The 19,429-nt window shown below is 40.1% G+C and overlaps 1 protein-coding gene across 3 annotated transcripts in view; it reads right to left on the bottom strand.

Moving 5' to 3' along the window:
• The window catches only part of RASGRF2 (Ras protein specific guanine nucleotide releasing factor 2), a 123,434-nt gene that overhangs the window by 22,839 nt on the left and 81,166 nt on the right, over positions 1 to 19,429 (bottom strand). For all 3 annotated transcript variants that reach the window (XM_071581095.1, XM_071581096.1, XM_071581097.1), the window contains exon 18: positions 7,788 to 7,894. In XM_071581095.1, coding sequence (XP_071437196.1) covers positions 7,788 to 7,894 — 107 coding nt within the window. The remainder of the gene's footprint in view (positions 1 to 7,787; positions 7,895 to 19,429) is intronic.

The raw sequence follows: 19,429 nt of genomic DNA, 5'->3' as shown, positions 1-19,429 counted from the left end.
TCCCCTCATCTAAATCATCAGTAAAGATGTTAAACAGGACTGGACCCAACACAGACCCCTGGGCAACACCACTGGTGACCGGCCGCCAGCTGGATGCAGCTCCATTCACCATTCATAGTCAGAGAAGCATCACAGCCCCTCCTGTTGTGAGAGGCTGGTAAGTGGACAGGACTTCTGGAGATGTTTGCCCTGGGAGAAACAGAACCACCTCTGATGAACAGACACCCTGGGTTTCACTTGAGGGAATGAAGGAACATCAGAGACCTCCCAAACTTACAAGAACTAGTGATTTGGGAAAAGGATGAAACACTTAGGACAAGAAGTTCATCACAGGAGGAGGTTCCACAGCCACCCTTACAGCACTTTTTGAGAACTGCTACTGTTGAAATGGCAGTGCTCAGAAATAACCTGCCCTGAGCATTTCCCTCCTGTCACAGCATCCTCTTTTCACTCCTCAAAAGCCTCCTCACCTGTACTACAACTAATTAATACCCCCCAACCAATTTGTATGTGTCTTTTTTTTTGATGATGATGATGTTTGTCCATAGTCAAGGATGTTGAAGAATTGGAAGCCTGAAGTGTTAGGCTTGGGATGGGGTATCAGACACACAGCTCAAAGCCAAGTGAAAATTACTTCTGGGTACTGCACTATGTTTGTTTTCTAAAGCACATTTTCTACAGCCACTTCTTGAAATGCCTCCCTTATGAGCTGCTCTAGCCTGTTTGCCAGAGAAGACAAGAGAATTTTTCCATATATTTAGGGTATGGAAATGGGACTAATTAGTGAAAACATGAGGACTGTAAGTAAACTACATGACAGTGCTGTTCACTCCAGTGATTTCTAGAAGAAAACCATTTGCAATGTGAAACTATAAATTTAGATAAAGGAGAAACCTTAGGCCTGCACAAGCTTAAGCCACCAGTGTAATTAATATTAGTGTTGTCACATGTCCTGTAGTTCAATGGCAGGCACTAAACAGAAGAAGTTGGGTACTTTTGCTAGTTGGGCTACAAAATTATCCTAAATGAACAGAAAAAATTTCCCAAGAGATGACAAATGTAACACCTCAAAATTCTGGGAAAAATTCTCATGCAAATCACGTGAAGGGGATTAGGACTTTATTTCCAGTCTCAACTGCTTGATTATTTTCATTTTGAGATATTTTTTCTTAAGGTGTCTTGCTTTATTGCAACCAAATTTATGGCCAAGAATGTCTACAACTTTAGAAGGTATTTCATTTGCAAACTGAATCGGGAAGCCTCACCTATGATTATTAGATTCATCAAAACCATAGCATTTCCAGGTTTTGTGTGTATACAAGGTAATTCATGTAACAATGAGAATTAACAAAATGCTCATTAAGAGCAAAACTTGTCTTAATGAGTAATCTCCAAAAGAAAGTAGTCCTGGAATCACTGGGGAAACTCATATAATGTGCCATCTGCCTCTTATAATGTGATGAGAAAAAATAATGTGGAAAAAGGTGGGATTCAGAAGAAGACTGGAGAGCTAATCACTTTTTCTGTTGAAGTTCATTATCTAAGGGATACAGAGATTCCAGAGTGATGAGCAATGTCTAAAAAATTGAAGGAAATCATCACACTTGAGCATGTACATGTACTTAACTATATGTAGAAAGGTTAACATAAGAATTAGACAAACATCAAAATACTTAGCAACCAATTCTAAGTATTATTTATAGACAAAGAACTCTAAATACATGAGAGTATATCTATCTGCACTAAGGCTATTATATATGAATCTGTATTATCCCATATATATTTGTTTATAGCGTAGGACACATAGATCTATATGGAGCTACATATAGGTATACATAGAGTAAATTCATGTATATCACAGATAGATAATTTTTAGACCACTTCTGTGACTTTCAGGTGCTATTTACACATCATAGATGGAATACAGTGAGTTAGACAAGGACCACTTCATTGTTCAGCACATTTCAGACTGACAATGGTCTTAGTCCTTCATGAGAGGGCACAAGGATTTGTCATCACTCGCTAGAAGAAAAGAGACTGCAGCAGAGGCAGCAGAAAGCAGCCAAAAAGAAAACTTGGCCATGCTACCATGTCTTTTTTTAACCAGAAATAGCAGATTTACTACTGATGGTTTACCCAGGAAATATATTTTCAAGCTTTAACATGAAGTCAGTAAAAAGCCAAAAGCTTTTCCTCCCCTCTTTCTTTAAACTTCCCTTAGTGAGAAGAAACCTGCTGCATTTACATGTGGACAAATATTGAATAACCCAGAGAAATGAAATGGAGGTAAAACGTGAGAACCTGATTTATATTTGGGTATGTTAGTGATAAGGACAGGAAAACCAGAGAGGGAGTGAAGGGAGAGACAGGAGGGGAGATCTACTGAAAGATGGTTTATAAGGAATTTGGAAAATTTTTAAGTAGATTGGGTTTGCCTTATAATTTTCATGGCAAAGAGTAACCAGATAATTATTTTAATGGCATCAGTTGAGTTACTCTTAATCTTGTACACAACAAATGAAACTGTCAGAATTAAGTGAAGTTACTCTGCTGCTGTTGCCCTCAACAACAATATTTAATTTTGCAGCATAAAAACACACTTCATCTATCACACACAACAGTGTGGAGGAAAATCTTCATAAATTCACCTGCAACAAAACATTTACACAGGTGGAAAGCAGAGATAAGAGGTTTTATAACTGGTTATCAGGGACATTCAGCCCTGAGCTTGCAGTAAGTCTGGCTTACTTAAAGAAACAAGTGAAGGACAACAGTGTTGTCTTCCAGTTAAAGTGCAGAGATTCATTGTGTGGGGAAGAATTGTCAGTCCTGATTCTATGGAGTCGGTGTTTGCTTGTCACTCCTGATGGAATATAATGAGGTTAAAAGGACCAGCTACATGAACAACACACACAGAGCCCTGCTGGTTCACACGCTGAGTAAAGCTGTAGCACACAAGAAGAGCTCAGCCACCACGTATGGGCAGATTAGAGCACTCAGGACAGAGAGGGAATGTGACATCGCTGCCTCTCAGCCCCGGGATGCAGCACGTTCCTTGTGGGGAGGGACCTGTCAGGCTCCGGCAGAAGTGGGTGCAGAGCACTGTAAATTACTTTGACTGACTGCAGGCTTGGCTCCCGCTCCGGGGGTGACTCATGTTCCCTGAAGGGTCGTGGAACAGCAAACCCTTGTGCTCCTTCACCTTCCGACAGAGCACAGCAGCAATTGAGTGTGTTACCACTCACTGCACAACTTCAGCAAACTGGGTTTCTGGACAAAGCTGGGTCGCTCCCACGGGGTTCCCCTGCTCTGACTCTCCTGGGGACAACCCCTCAGACTCCTCAGGGCTTGTTTCAGAAAGAATCCCAGAAACTTCTTTTCTGTTTCAAGGCAGGGGCCACAGGTCCTGAGGAGGTTCATTTGAAATGCAGTTAAAATACAGCACACTTTGCTAAGTGTGGTGTAAGTGCAATTTGTTCACATTTCTACAATAAAGTTACTACAAATTTGCCAGATTATCTTATTTGTTACTTTACACCTTTAAACATGAACCAAGTGAGGCTCACAGAAAGGATTATCTATATTTTTTTTAATCCAATGAAATGGAATAAAAATGGGATTGGCCAATTGATGTGAACTAGAACTATTCCTAACTAACCAAAACCATCCATGCCCAGACAATTCTCTGTGTATACAGGTGTTCTCCCTAACCCCTGAGTGCTGTCATAACTACCTCTGCAAATCCTCCTGTTGAAAACCCACCACATATTTGCTGGTCTGACCAAAAAAGAAGGATGTGCAGTAGGTAATTCCACAGCTGGAGCCAAGCACACATGGGGCACGAGATCATGATCTGTGCTTTCAACATTCAAGCCATGGTGCTCTCCCCAGGGCTCTCCCCACATCTTGTGGTAACTCCACAGCTCACTGGCACTGTCTGTGACAGACCTAAGATTTGCCAACTCATTCCAGCTGTATTTCTAAGGAAAAGAGGGATGCAAGACCTCACTCAGATAATGAAAGTCACCCTGAGACTTTCTCCCCTTGGCCTCTTTTAGCCTTCCTATTTTTCCACCTCTGCAGGAGCCAGTGGGAGTTTTATCCTCACGAGCCCTTTCTGTCCCCATCAACACTGTCTTCACAATGATGCTCTGCCTCATCACTTGTGTTTTCATTGTTTACAACAGGAGAATCCTACGCTGTTCCTCTCCATTACATTTCAAAAACAAAATGTAAACATGAACATCCTCCCGTTACTTTGGGCTAAAGAAAGGTTTATTGGCTTGCAGGTGGCTGAATGAAAAGAAAAAAGAAACTAGGGATACAGAATGAAAAGAACAAAAAATGTAAACAAAACAATCTGGAATACCTAAAGTCACCTGTGCTGGTTTTGGCCCATGAGCAACAAAGGTTTGATTACTCGTGCTCAGGGTGGTGAAAACAAATGTGTCACATCATCTGGGGATGTTTTTTCCCCGAATTTTTATATCTGTATCTTGGGAGCTCTTGGGGACATTAATTAGTTCCTTCTGCCCTTCAGAAAGGGCTGCAGGTCTGGCACTACCACGGTACATTTACTTGAAATTTAAATGAGGCTTCTACAGTGTATGGCCCAAGTTTTAAAAATAATGAATCCTTTTTCTAAGCATTGTTTAGCATAATTTCAAGGTAACAAACAGTTTTGTGAAAGCACATCCTCACTGAATAGACTGATCTGTTAATTTTAATGATTCTGTTTTCTGGCCACAGACAATTTTATATATTAAATGCTGTCTAGTCTGTGGTCACATACATTTAAACAAAAGCAAAGCTAAACCATCCACAACTGTGGTTTTGAAACAGTTGCAAGATAGTGTAGGAAGATAATTGATTCCATAGATCAGCAAAGACCTTCCAAACCCTGGCCAAAGATTTTCTAGAGCAAAGTGAGTAAACACAAGGCTCTGAACCATTTGTTTGGATAATTCCTCCATCCCTGGGTTCATGCACTAACCTTGACCCATGTTATTACATACTTGAGAGCAGCAGCAGAAACAAAGCCAAAGGCTGCAGAGGGAGGGATGGAGGGCAGGGAATAATGAAGTGGGATGATACCATGTGAGAGCCCTTTAGCAGATGGTTGCATGTGAGTGTCTTTACATTGCACCAGAGCCCAATGGATCAGGACAAGGATTTAGACAGACTTGTACCTGTCAGTGGTGAATCAGAGAGCACCAAGACAGAGTCAGTTATGCTACAGAATTATTCACAAGCTGCAGCACTAAGCATCTATGTAGTAGCATCTCACACCCAAAAAGGAGAAATAAGAAAGTCTCAGTTTCCATGTGTGTTATCTTTGCTTCTCTTTGCATCTTGTGATAAGGAAGTGGCATTTTGGCACAAAAAAACATGTGAAGTTGGTCACTTTTTGCAATGGTGTAGGCCAGCAATGACCACAAGGATTTAGGGACATCACAAAGAGAACAGCGTACCAGACAGAGAGAAATTGCCTAGTTGGTGCTGGGAGTTTTTGAAGTAAAAGCAAATTTGAAGCCAAGTTGAGGGAAAGCAGTATCAAAATTGTAAGTTTAAATTTGCAAATATCCACTTATTTCCTAACTAATTATTTTTAATGAATAAAACCTGTCCTTTGCTGCTAATGAAGATGAAGGATGTCTCAAATGCAGCAATCATGGAGTCACAGACTTATGGAATGGTTTGAGTTGGAAGGGGTCTTAAAACTGATCTCATTCCATCCCCTGCCATGGGAGCTCCACTAGATCAGGTTGCTGAGTAGCCAGAGAACGATACAAAAATGTATAAAAGTTTTTGGCAAGTCTGTTGCTTTTAAAGAATTTTAATTCAGGTCTATTGTTTTTAAAGAATTTTAATTCTTATATTGCTTTGTCAATTTGGAAATTCAGTAAGCATTTTTTTCACCAGATATTGGTGGCTTAGGGTTCTCTGATTTGCAGTTTGTGTTGTTATTGTAAAATAAGCTCTGAGCTACTGGACTCCCAGGACTATACATCTTTCCTGCCAGCATTTCTTACTATTTGGCCAGACAGCAATTCTTCACTTGTCTTCCTTAAAGCAGTCCTATCCTGTATTTTTTTTGGCAGGAACTAGTCAGTCTTTTCTGGTTTGCTTGGGTCTGCTGTCCCTTCTCTCTCACTAGTCTCTCAAGTCAGCAGCACAAAACACTCATTACGTGCTCTGTTGCTGTAGCATTTCTTATTCTCCATGCCAAAGCCCTTGCATTTTAAAATATTTGCTATGCTGGAATCACAAACTAAGAGAGAGAGAGAATTAAAATCTGACACACTTGCCATGTTAAAAATAAAAGGCAGTGGCGGACTAAGAAGTCCAGGTAACACCTTCCACTTTAAAAATGGACAATGTTGCACAATTACTCATTACCTTTATCCTCTTCATATTTCTAAAGCACTACTACGTGTAAACATTATGCAAAAGATGCAAAAGTATTCAGGAGAATGTGATATTTTTGCATATCATGGGTACTTTTGAAATAGAAACAGAGAACACTTGTAATTTTAAGGACAGAAAGTATATTTTTGGTAAATTACCACAATGCAGAGTGTGCTTGCACCCTTCACAGTTATTCTGTGCTTGTGACACAGAATCATCACAACTATATCAGGACCAGCTCTGAAATGTAAACTTCAGTGAAACTGGTTGTAGGTGTTGCTTAATGTTGATCAAAGTCTGATGACTCCTAACATTCTCACAATCACATATTAACCATTTTTAAATTAGCATAGAGGATCAACTCATCTCACTGCAGCTATTTAATGTGAACTCTGGAAGGACCACAGTGAGGCCAGTACAGTGACACAGAACTACAATAACAGACTGCAGCCACTCTGTTACAGCTCAGGATGTGCTCTATTCTGATTTTAATTTAACAGGTAGTCAAACAAAACTTGGTATACATAGACTGTTCTCACTAACTCAAAATGTTTAATCACTCCTATGATACCAAGCCAGGTTTTATTAATCTCTTCTGGGCTGTTCAGCTTTTCAAACACAAGCAGTTTCCCCACTTACACAACTCTTACTGACTTCATTCTCTAGGAAACTTAACTTCTATGAAAATTAAACCCTTTACATGGGAAAAAGGGAATTGATTTGACATCAGACAGTTTGACATTGGTACATTTATCTTTTGAGATGAACTATTTCATGAGCATGGAGTGACAAAGCAGTTTATAGATTCCTTACGAAGTGTCTTTTTCGTTCTCCCTTCCCTTCCCTTCCCTTCCCTTCCCTTCCCTTCCCTTCCCTTCCCTTCCCTTCCCTTCCCTTCCCTTCCCTTCCCTTCCCTTCCCTTCCCTTCCCTTCCCTTCCCTTCCCTTCCCTTCCCTTCCCTTCCCTTCCCTTCCCTTCCCTTCCCCTCCCCTCCCCTCCCCTTCCCCCCTCCCCCTCCCCTCCCCCTTCCCTTCCCTTCCCCCATCCCCCTTCCCTTCCCTTCCCTTCTCCCATCCCCCTTCCTTTTCCCCTTCCCTTCCCCCATCCCCCTTCCTTTTCCCCTTCCCTTCCCCCATCCCCCTTCCCTTCCCCCATCCCCCTTCCTTTTCCCCTTCCCTTCCCTCTTCCCTTCCCCCTTCCCTTTCCTGCCCTGCCTTGCCCTTCCTTGCCCTGCCCTGCCCTTCCTCTCCTTCTCTTCCTTCCTTCTCTCCCTTTTTTCCTTCCCTTCCTCCCACCTCACTTTGTCTCTGTCCCAGAAGCAGCCCAGCCAAGCTGACAGTGTGACAAATCAACCCAGGGAATGTGTTTCAGGGGAATACCTGTGAGTGCTTGGAGACCCAGTGGCGCAGCACGTTGAGGACGCGGTTTGTGGCTGCTCTGCGTATGATGAACTCCTTGTCACACATGCGCTCGGAGTTGTTAAACCCTGCGTGGGAAAAACCACACACTGGAGTTGATGGAGGTGGCAGAAACTCAAATACAGTCTGAGCAACTTCGGTAAACTCAAAGCTGATGGAATATTTGTGTGCTGTGAAAGGAAAGATGCCCCACAGACTGTGAAATGTGGCCATTTACACTGATGAAGTTCTGCAAGATCAGTTGAATACAGCCTTGCCCATCACAATACAGACACCTCCCTGCATCTGCATTCAGGGTTAGAAAGATGAAGACTAATAGCACAGAAGAAATAAAATAAAATTTATAAAGAAATAAAGCAAATTAAAAAAATTTTTCAGCATGGAAAAAAATTACAGTAAGAAATAGGACCAGACCAAAACCAGGCCTGCATCAAGCAGATTACAGAAAGTGAGTACCATTTACAAAAGGGGAAACAGGTAAATTTCAGAACTGGTAAAGAACAAGAGGAAGAGAGTAGTTTAAACAGAGAGGAGGAAAAGGTCAACACAGTAAATCTTCCTTCCTAAGAGCAGTATTGTACAGGCTCTGCTAATGAACACTGTTCAAATAAATTGTTTGGTTTCTTCACCATTGGAATGACAAGAAATTGGGAAGGTATATGGAGGACACATTTCCAGCTGCAGCTGCCTGAAAACAAACACCTGCCAACTGCAGCATTTCCCCAAACATCTTTTAAAAACAACTTTTTTTTTTCTGGTCAGCAATATTTACTTACAAAGAAATAGTTTTAAAAACAAACATGGAACTTTCTCCCTACATTCACATTATCTCTCCTTTCTCTTTTCACTCTGCTGTAGCTTTATCATAAATAAAATCTGTATTATAAACTGATGATTACACTATTTTAATATTTATAAAATTGCTATATTAAAGACCTGATTTTCTTTTAGAAATTGGTAACTCTGAAGATATACTTCATTTCAAAAGCTTCTGTTAGATTTGATCTTCCACTGGGCTCTCCATTTCGCTCAGTGCAGAGTCCAAGAACAGCTGGAAATGCTCTTCCATATAACCAGGACTTTAATATTTTTTTTTTTTTGCATAAGAGCTGTTTGAAAGTCCATGAAGTGTTATAAATAGAAAAGGCAGATTAAACTTCTATTTATTCCATGATAAGCCCATTGGAGATATTCTAGAGGCTAGTATTGGCATTGCTCTATTTTTATTAAAGACAATCCAGAAACTCCAAATTGCTGCTCTGCATTTTTGGCAAGACAAGCCAGAAAGGAAATATTTAACTGCAGTCTTACATATTTTACTCCAGGTTAGGCCCCAGCCCCCCAGACTATTTTCTACATTTATGTTTGTGGGCATTTTTAAAACTATGGCATATGACAATGTAGGTGACATCTAAGAGTCAGTATCAAAGAAAGTTTCATATTGAAGCATTTTCAAGAATTTTATTGCTCATAAAGAGAAAAATAAAGAAAATCTCTGAGGCTCTTCTCAGTAAAAGGTAAAAATGCAACATTTTGTATGTTCATTTTCTCTCCCTTTCATGGTTAACCTACTGCAGTAGGAGTTAGGAATACACATTATAAACTGTTCAATTAGCCACTTCATTGCAGCAATGAAAGTCACAATGAAAACTATACATTAAAGCAGCAAAGCCTTTGTCAAGGTAACATTAAGGAAAAGAAGTTTCAGTGAGCTAGAAGGAAAAGAGAGAGAAGCCCAGAGAGATAGTTTCCAGTTGGCTACAAAAAGAATAAAAAGAGGAAGAATAAAAATTAAAACTTCCAGAGATCACTTTTATGGTCCTCAGAATTTCATAAATTTTTAAGTAGTAATTAGCTTGTTGCAGAGAATGAGCAATGCATTCACTCTGACCCATATTCTCAATACTTATGTTGATGCCTCCTCAATCCCATAAATGCAGATCCCCAGCGGTGTGAGAAAAGAGCTTAGGTGAACACAGATGCACATGAGAATTTAACTCCAGGAGGGTGATTCATTGCACATCTTCACGTACAACATTCAAATAAATCAGCAAAATGCATTTTTTTTTTCAAAATAAAACTGGAAAACTAGTAACTCCCTTCTGACCTCATTCTGAAATACCAAACAACTCAGAAAGACAGGACATGTTTCCTTCTTTCTTCCCAAAGCATTTAAAACGTATTGTCTTTGTAGAAACAAAAAAAAGAATCCAAAACTCCTCAAGCAACACTTCACTGTCCAAGGTTTAAACCTGCATATTCATTTTGAAGAAAACAATGTTTATGACATTTTCTTGTGGAAATGGAATGGAGTGGATTATCCACTGTTCTCTGACTTGGTGTCTTCCCATTTTGATGCCTGTCTTTACCTCAAGGTTTTACCCCAAGGTTTTACCTCAGGACTTGTTTTGAGTAACAGCAGAACCCAGGTGGGCTCTGGATCCAGCAGCTTTAGCATCAGCTCCAGAGAGTTTGGCCTGAAGAGCCAGTTATGCCAGAAAATAACACAGGGAGTCCTTGGACTTTCTTGAGGCAACCGGATTTTTTTACTAAAACTACACACAAAAGTCACCATTTTTACCTGTTCATCTATTTATCAGAAGATTATAAAGTTTAGTTATGTATAGATATGTATCAGCAAATCTATTCAAAACCAATGTGGCAGCTCCTTTCCAGTCTATACAGCAACAGCTAAAACCCCCAACATTTTAAGCATTGGATTGTACATTATTTACCTCAAGAAAAGTTAGTCAATATTAAAGGTGAAAGCAGAAGAAATCTCAAGTTCTGACAGTCACTGAATAGATCTTTTCATTAACCAAAAGTTGAAAACACGTAAGAGAAAAGGTACTCAAGGACACTGAAATTGCTCAGAAAACTGATGTTAATTTCAGGGACTTACAAAACTAGAGAAAAATGGAAAAAATGTCACAGGCAAACAAGCAAGCTCAGTAAGTATTTTTACTTTTTGGTCTTCTAACTTTGATAAAAAAGGTCTACACAAAACCCTAACAAAAGTTTATTGGCCCAGCTGCATTACTGTAGAAGCAGAAACAAGTTAGATCAGGTCCATGGCTATCACTGGTTTTGGACCTCATAACTTTCAAAGCCATGTGGATTTGGGGACTGAAACTGCAGAAGGGATGGCCATGGCACAAGATCTGGTGAGGCCACTACAGCCATTCTCCAAACATCATCAGATTTTGACTATGCCATTGATATTCCTTGCAGTTTCCCACTGCAAATTCCTCCTGATATTTCAGTTTAGTGCTCCCCCTCCTCCTCTCTCTGCCCACCTCATCTTCTCCTAATACAAAACCCTGACCACCATGACAATTTCAGCAATTCCATGTGCACAGACCCCTTGTCCATGCATGAATCAGAGTACACAACCTGACCTGGCTCTGAAGGCTCTGGTGGATAATCCACATGTCACCTGCTGTCTGCACTGCCAAAGGTATCCAAAGGCTGGAGCTGTCCCAAGCTCCAGGTCAGGTCTTGATTTGCAAGAACAAGGTTTCCATCACACCTCTGAGGGGTATCTGAGAGCATCCTACCAAGCAGCTTCAATTAACCTTTTAGTAGTGCTGCATCTACTCTACTACTGCCCACATTTTCCCCACCTATTTTGGGGCTAGGAACAATTTTTAACTCTCCTTATAAAGTCCCTGGTATAATATTGTTCTTGTCTGTGGCTTACCTTGGAAGGACTCTTATCTACCTAGGCTGTAAATCTGTGTGATTTGAAACATTACAAAACAAAACCAAAGAGTCACTGAAGCATTTAGGTTGGAAAAGACCTGTAAGATCATCATGTTCAACCCCTTCCCTGGCACTTCCAAGGCCACCACCAACCCATGTCCCCAACTGCCACATCCACACAGCTTTTAGACAACTCCAGGGGTGGCAACTCCACCCCTGCCCTGGGCAACTGTGCCAGAGCTGGACAAACCTTTTGGTGAAGAAATTTTTCCTACTATCCAGTTTCAACCTCCCCTGGCCCAGACTGAGGCTGTTCCCTCTCCTTCTGTCCCCTCCTGGCAGGGATTGCAGAGCCAGAAGGTCCCCCCTGAACCTCCTTTTCTCCAGCTGAGCCCCCCAGTCCTCTCCACTCCATTATAAATCTGAAAGTGCACACTGACAACAACTAATTAATTTAATTAGGATTCTGGGTGGACCTGCCCGCATCCAGACCCCGCAGTGCAATAAACTCCACAATGAATATCCGTTTGTCTCCTGAAGGAAGCAGTCATTCCACATTAGAAATAGCAGCAGTATTTCTAATCATTAATCATCTTAGTGGGCAGCTGCTTCACTGAGTGCTACTTTCAAGTAATGTTTTTCACTATTATCTGTTGAGATTAATATGTACTACTTCCACAAATAGTATCTGCACATAATGGTGACGCAGAATTCCACCACAGGGCTGTCAAACACCACATTAACCTGCCACCATTCCTAGTTTTACTGAATTACATGTTTCAATATTATTTAATCACTCTATTTATGTATTTGTCTTCAGATTATGTTATGCAAAATCCAGTTTCATCTTCACATGTTTTTCCTATATGCACTTTAATTAAAAAACTGATATTTTTATAGCCTCTGCTATCACCAAAGTTTTAAAAAAATAGGTGCTGAATAGACACAGATCTGAACACCTGCAGACAAAAAAAGATTAAATTATAACAATACCTTATTCATAAGACCAGAACATGTTTCAGTAGTAGATGTCATTATCTATTCCATTCATAAGCGAAAATCCTGAGGAAATTGATGCCTTCAGGTAGGATGTGTCAGTGATTCCACCTTTGGAACTGCTGCACTTGGGACGAGATCCAAACTTCTCATCATGTGTCAGTGTGAGACAGACAGCAGACCCTCCTCAAAAGCTACTAACAAGTCCCAATAGCAAAATCCTGCCCTGCTTTTTCTTGTTGTAATGGACAAACACAATTCCATCAGCAATTTTTATTATTTCACCTTGAAATGCCACCTCACTCAAGAGGAATGTTTGTGTTCTATTAAATTCTGCACTATGTACTTTAAAGAAATTAAATATGAGCATTTGCTTTTCTATTTAACTTAAGATGTCAAAAATTGTCACTCTAATTATAACTACTTTGTTCTCTGCATTTTGCATTTCTGCATCCAGTGGAAGGTGTCCCTGCCCATGGCAGGGGGTGGAACAGGATGGTCTTTAGGATTCTTTCCTACCCAAGCCATTCTGAGTCTGAAATTAATGCAGCAGCACATGATTCCTGACCACAGTAATTAATTTGTCAAAGTTTCGATGATGCATGCATTTTTAAGGGTTCATCTACACAAAAAGGAATCAGTCCACAAGAATTAATGGTGAGTTGTTTGAAGTCATGAACAGCGACAAGTTTCTGGTGTCTTTTTCAGCAAAAAATTTCATTTCAGAAGGAGACTTGATGTGCCAGTGTGAATGAACTCCCCTGTAACCCTGCACTGAAGCTGTGTTGGCACCTAATGTGGGAGAAAACTGCACTCCAGTCTTTGGGGAGGTCCCAGCAAACCTGCAAGTCCCAGGGAGGTGGAAGCAGAACATTCACAGCTCACCAGACAGATGAGAAATAATAAAAAAGAGTCTCAAACATAATTTTCTGTCTTGTGGGGCTTTTTTTCTTTCTTCTGATAAACATGCTCAAGACTTGTAGGCCAGTTTCATGATTCAGCCTGGCCTGAATCCACAAAGCTTAGGCTAAGGCTTAGTTAACATCAGTGCTACTTTCTGACCTGAATAAAGAATAAATACAAACGCCAGGCTTGGAGCAGAGCAGTTTTCATCCACAGATTAAATCTAAAAAAGCCTCTCCAATATATGCAGCACAAAAGAGAAGCCTTCCCAAAACATAAACAGCCTAAAAAATGAATTCTTTTTTTAATTCGACATACCTAAAAATGTTTGGATGAGTATTGATAGGTATCCATCTTTATTGGTCTTACTTCTCATGCAAATAATCAGGTTTCATGTATTTTACAGAAATGTATCAGAGAGTATCTTAATAAGAAAGCTAAAATAACAATGATTCTGCCCTCCTCTTCACTTCTTTAATTATGACATGAGGTGGTCATACTTTAGCCACCTAAATAATGCCAGAGCTGGAAACTAAAACCACGTTAACTGAGATGCAAAGAAGATGATGAGATCCTTTTCACTGCATAAAGTACAGTATATATAGTCAATAATACAGGCCTTCCTTCCTACTTTTTTCTAATTATTGTTGAATGATCTTAAGAGGTCTTTCCCAGCATAAACCATTCTGTGGTTTTCCATATAAGTAATCTGAGGCTTGAAAGCAGGAGCTGTCACATCAAGCCACAATCTTTGGCTGCCTCAGTTTGTAAGAGTGGAATATTTAATTGTTCACTATCTCAGGCTTTGAGTTTGTATCACAAATGGGTTATAAACCCATAGACTCAGAAGTGACTATTAAAACAGAAGAAATCCAGAGTCCAGTGCATTTCAGGCATTCAATTTCACTTTCACTGGTCCTTGGGACATATGAAATCATTTTGTTCTAAGAAATATGCCACTGAAAATCTCTGTTGTAGCCACCCACGTCAGAAATAATTCCAAGTATGTATTTGATTCTTATGCCTAAAGCCTCTACCACAAATACAATCTAACTATCAAATGAAGTCAAGGGATTATAGTCTTAGTAAGGTAAATCCCATGGACTCCCATGCACCAGCTGACGTACAATAGTGTAACACAGATAGAGCTGTAGTGACTGTGTTTACTTTCTGCAAAATACTTAAAGGAAAGGTTGGTAAACTATTTTTAAATGGCCCTTGCTTTAGGAAGGCTTTTTCTAATCAGAGAAATATAAAGAACACAGCACTGAGATAAAGCAGTTGTGTCATGGTTATGTGAACTTATCTAAATCCAAAAGTCTAAAAATACATCAGTCCAGCAAAAAAATTTTAGTTTAATGGATGGGAGAGAAAGGTAGGGGGCTAAAGAATACTTTCAAGATTAAGACCCTGTTTTAGCTCCTCGCAATAACACTAAGATTGCTCTGACAATAATGATAATCTGAAAGATTATATGTTTAAAACATGACTACTACTGAGAATGAAAACATTCCTTTTAACTCAAAGAAATATTCAAATTGGAAAATTTGTCATTTAAGAGTCCTAAAAACCAGAGTTACTGCTACAGATGTAACTAGCACACACTCTTGGTATTACTGGGGTTTTAATGGAGACATTCTTTCAGGAGACCGTATGAGAGTCTCACTCTTGAAAAAGAAATCTTTAAAGATTGCTGAAGACTGAAAACACACTTGCAGTTCTGAGTTATACAACTTCTTATTAAAAGTCAGTAACTCAGAGTACAAAAACCAAATAATCTGCATTTTTTTAAGCTAAAATTCAGCAGCAATACAAGAACATCCTGTTCTTTTCTTCTTTTAGCAGCAACAAAGAGAGACAAGGAGGACTCAATGTCATCACCAAACCTAATCCTAAATTTTGGTACAGCCTCATACATCTTCAAAATTTTTTTTCTTTTCACTCAAAGAACTGTTTTTATGTGAATGCATGTGTAAACTCCCAAGTCTAATTTTTCTAGTGAAATCATAGGCAAAACCACCCAAATCTCGGGCCTTTATTTATAGATTTATCTCTAGGAAAGAATAGATCCTGAATTTCAAAGGCTGTTGCTGCCAATTGTGTTTTCAGATTTCAGAATATCATGACAAATGTGCAATGTGACAGTAGAACTTTTTTCTATGATTTACATAAAAGAACTATTGGGGAATGCCTGTCAAAGAACAAAAGCCTTTTTGAACAGCCTCTCTCAACAATTATATTGGTGATTCTTTAGCACACCTCAGACACCTTCTTTTGTTACTGCAGCAATGTTTGAGTTACCTCCCAAGAATAATACAGGAATGGCAATGCTGCAAGATGGTATTTCTTTGAATTTATGCATCACTCAACTGTGTTTGCCTGTGCTCCTGGGCTGTGTCTGAGTCTTCAGGGAGCATATAAGCACTTTTTACCTGCTGAGGCATTTCTCCATCTCAAATGATCCCTGACCCTCGATTTCCTTAACTGCACATCATCTATACTCACAACTTGTTCTGTCATCAATATGAAGAGTATAGCAGATCTTTATTGCACAGTGCTCACAGTATTTTCAGGAACTATTCAGAGTAAGCTTTCAGACATTTAAAATGCTCATTGTTGCCCTACCACAAAGAAAAAACTTAAAGTCAATGTACAGCTAGAAAGAGAATATCATAAAAAGATGGCTATTGGAATTTTTACCTTTACTCCCTCTGTGCTTTTTAAGTTGAAGGAAGCAGTTTGTGAAATTATTCATTTTTTATGTCAATAGGAAAAAAGATTAAATGGAAAGGAGGCGATAATTGCAAAGAGCCAAATGGATCATTTTTCAGACCATCTGTGAATGGACAGTTGACTGTCAGACAAAATAAAAATTGGCAGGATGCACAAGAGGCACCAAAATTCTCTGAACAAAACATCCTTCTCTCAAGCAGCTTCCAGACCATTTATGACTGGGCCAGAATGGAAGCCTAAACAAACACCAGAGATTCAAGCAACACTCAGGCTCAAGGAGGAAAGTGAAAAAAAAAGGCACCGAAAAATTCTCCCAAAACTTCCCTCCCCACCCCATGCACAGCATGGCAGCTTGGGACTTGCTGCAACAGGCTTCATCAGTCTGTAACTCAGGAAATATCCAGAGAAAATACTTATTTCCTGAGTAACCAGCTCCTCTAACAAACTGGAATAAGATATTAATTCAAAATAAAGGAATACATAAATATAAGTGGGAGATCAAGTATTTTTGCTAAACTCAAAAAAAAAAATCACCATTTCCCCCTGTTTTGTAACTCTCAGAGCGAAGATCACACAAAAGACAAAGCTAACTTTCATTTTCAAGCCATGGTTTTAACTGGAAGTTATTGCTCTAAGCAAACTACAAGGGAAGATTCAACTCAATTTGAATGTCACAGTGTTAGCCCTGGTCACTCTGCCTTGGTAAGGACATCTGGGCAGCTCCTGACAACCCTCCAGCCTCAGAAAGGACCTGGTTGGGTCTAAACTGGTGGGGTTTTGTCACACAATCTTTTTTCAGTGGAGAACAGTGTCAGTTGTGGAGTAACTCAGTGAGTGTTTCCCACCTGAAGTTCTTTAACTGAAATGGGAGCACCCAGGAAGTTCCATGTTGAGGTCTCAGTGCTTCCCAAACCTCCATGAATCTGTAGAAATGGGCCTGGAAGTCTCATCAAAACGTGTTCCCCAGAGGGAATGAGTACTCAGTGTCCCAGTTCCTGGATAGAGCCATTAGTCAACAAAAATGACAAGTGGAAAGTCTCAGTTGCGCTGAATAAAAAAACCAGAGGAGTTTAACAAATCCTATGCCAACTCTTTTCTTTCTGGAAACTAAACATCTCAGATCCCTGACAGAAAGGGAGGACTGGTGAGGGTCAGAACACAAGCAGGATTGATAAGCATGGCAGGATTTGTTGGTATCTTGTACCTTTGCCACGAGGCAGTGCCCTCAAATTCAATCTTGCAGTTCCATGACCTCAAGAAGCAACATTAAAATCAAGATCTTCTTCCAATTGATTAGAAATAGTCTCATCTTAATCATTAAGTGGGATATCACCATCACAATTGCTTTACTTCAGGTCTGGATTTAGAAGGAGGAAGTTCCACAAAGCTTTTCCAGTATAGGGAATGAGAAATTATAATCTAGAAAATTACTGGAGTGCCAAGTTACTAACAGTGAAGTTTATGGCATCATGCTGAATGTCAATTAGGAAAAGACACACATTGTCTGGATTTGCTTTAGACATGGATCCTCATGTACAAAGTCAGGAGGGAAAACACACCTTTACCAAGGCCAGCATGTAACCACAGGTGCAACTGAAAGCATTTGGCTCAGCATAGGAGTGGATTATCCAGCCAGCGACACACTATGGAATCTAGCTCAACATCACATCAGATACTGTTTGCTTGCCTCTCACGTAACAGTCATCATATCAAGGAATCTCTCTCTGCCTGTCCTCTCACAATGAAAAAAAGAAAGCAAAAATTCCCCTTAGAAACCTCACTTCATTCCAATCTTTATGGAATTCCATACTGACTCAGCTGCCTACTCCAGAATTTCTGTCTCAGGAAACATAATGGCATAATGGCACTTTATTATTCCTCTGTTCAGAATTAGGGAAATTCTGTTTGAGCAGCACATCTGATATCCTTGAATGCTGAACTATATACTTTGTCTGCAAGATGGTGACAACCAAGGAAATACTGCATCTGCTTAAAGCATAATGTGCATTGTCACATGGTTTTCCATCTCAGGGACCATCAGGATCCCACAGGGAATGCATGCCTACATTACTTTTCACAGGACTCTCCAAGTCACATCCGCCAGCTGAAGTGCTGGTTGCGCCTGGAGCAGCAGGAGCAGCCCCCGTGGGCCCTCCTGGCACAGGCACAGGGACCCACCAGTGAGCACACAGGGCCTGAGCTCCCCTGCATCACTTGGGATGAACTGTGTCATTCCATTACTCCAATTAGTGCTTCTGCCAGAACAAACAAAACAAAAATATTGTCACACTGGGAGCTGGCAAGTTGTTCAAATGACTGCAGAGCAGCTCCACTGGTCACAACCCAAAATAAGCCAAGCAGCTCTCCCTGAAAAACTTCTGTGAAACTTTCTCATGACAATTTTGATCTTTTAAAATAAGCAGTCAGCCTTAATCAAGCTGTCACTGATTTATCAGAATGGAAAGCCCCACACATGACCCACTGTGGCTCTCTATGAGCATGAATTACTACTTTCAGATAATTTTAATCTAATTTTGTGCCAGTAATAAAGCAGGGGTAAAGTGTGTCAGACTGAGAGCTCATGGGACCCATCTGGCTCAACTTCAGCCCCCATATAGCTTTCTACAGATTCCTCTTTCTCTACACCATAGCTGTAATTTACAAAAGTCCATCTCTATTTGTCATTGCTGGTACTGTTGGGGTACAGCTGACAAACTCCTACAGCACCTCTGAGGAGAAAGGACTTGCCATGTTCATTCCAGCAGCTCCTGAAGTTGACACTGTCAAGATGGTCACGTACTTTAACACTGTGTATCCTCAACTGCATTCAGCTGCTAAAATTGAGGGTTGGCAGCTTTTCATCACAGAAAGTATAGGAAGGGCCTACTGTGTTTCATCCCAGGCAGCGATCAAGAATTCAGTAATAGCCCAGTCAAAATAAATCAGACATTTACACTGAAAAAGGATTACACACTTCACTTTGTACATGTTTTCCATCACTAATGCCTAAGTTATGCATACAGCACTAAAAATCAATGGAAAGTACCATATGACTAACTTTTTTAGATGGAGAAAGGAACTTGATCCCTCCATAGACAGTGACATGACGGCAGGACCATCAATCCAGAACTCACAATCATATTAAATGCTTTGTCAACAGGAGGAAACAGGCAGTGGGAGTGTGTGGCAGTGGCACTAAGAGGTACTTTTAAGTGCCCAATTCAGGAATTGCTCTGAAGGAAGAAACTCCATGAATTTAGCAAATGAAT

This window comes from Pithys albifrons, chromosome Z, assembly GCF_047495875.1.
Source record: "Pithys albifrons albifrons isolate INPA30051 chromosome Z, PitAlb_v1, whole genome shotgun sequence".
Lineage (NCBI taxonomy): Eukaryota > Metazoa > Chordata > Aves > Passeriformes > Thamnophilidae > Pithys > Pithys albifrons.
The sequence above is the reverse complement of the archived record's forward strand: the minus strand, read 5'-3'. Positions and strand labels throughout refer to the sequence as shown.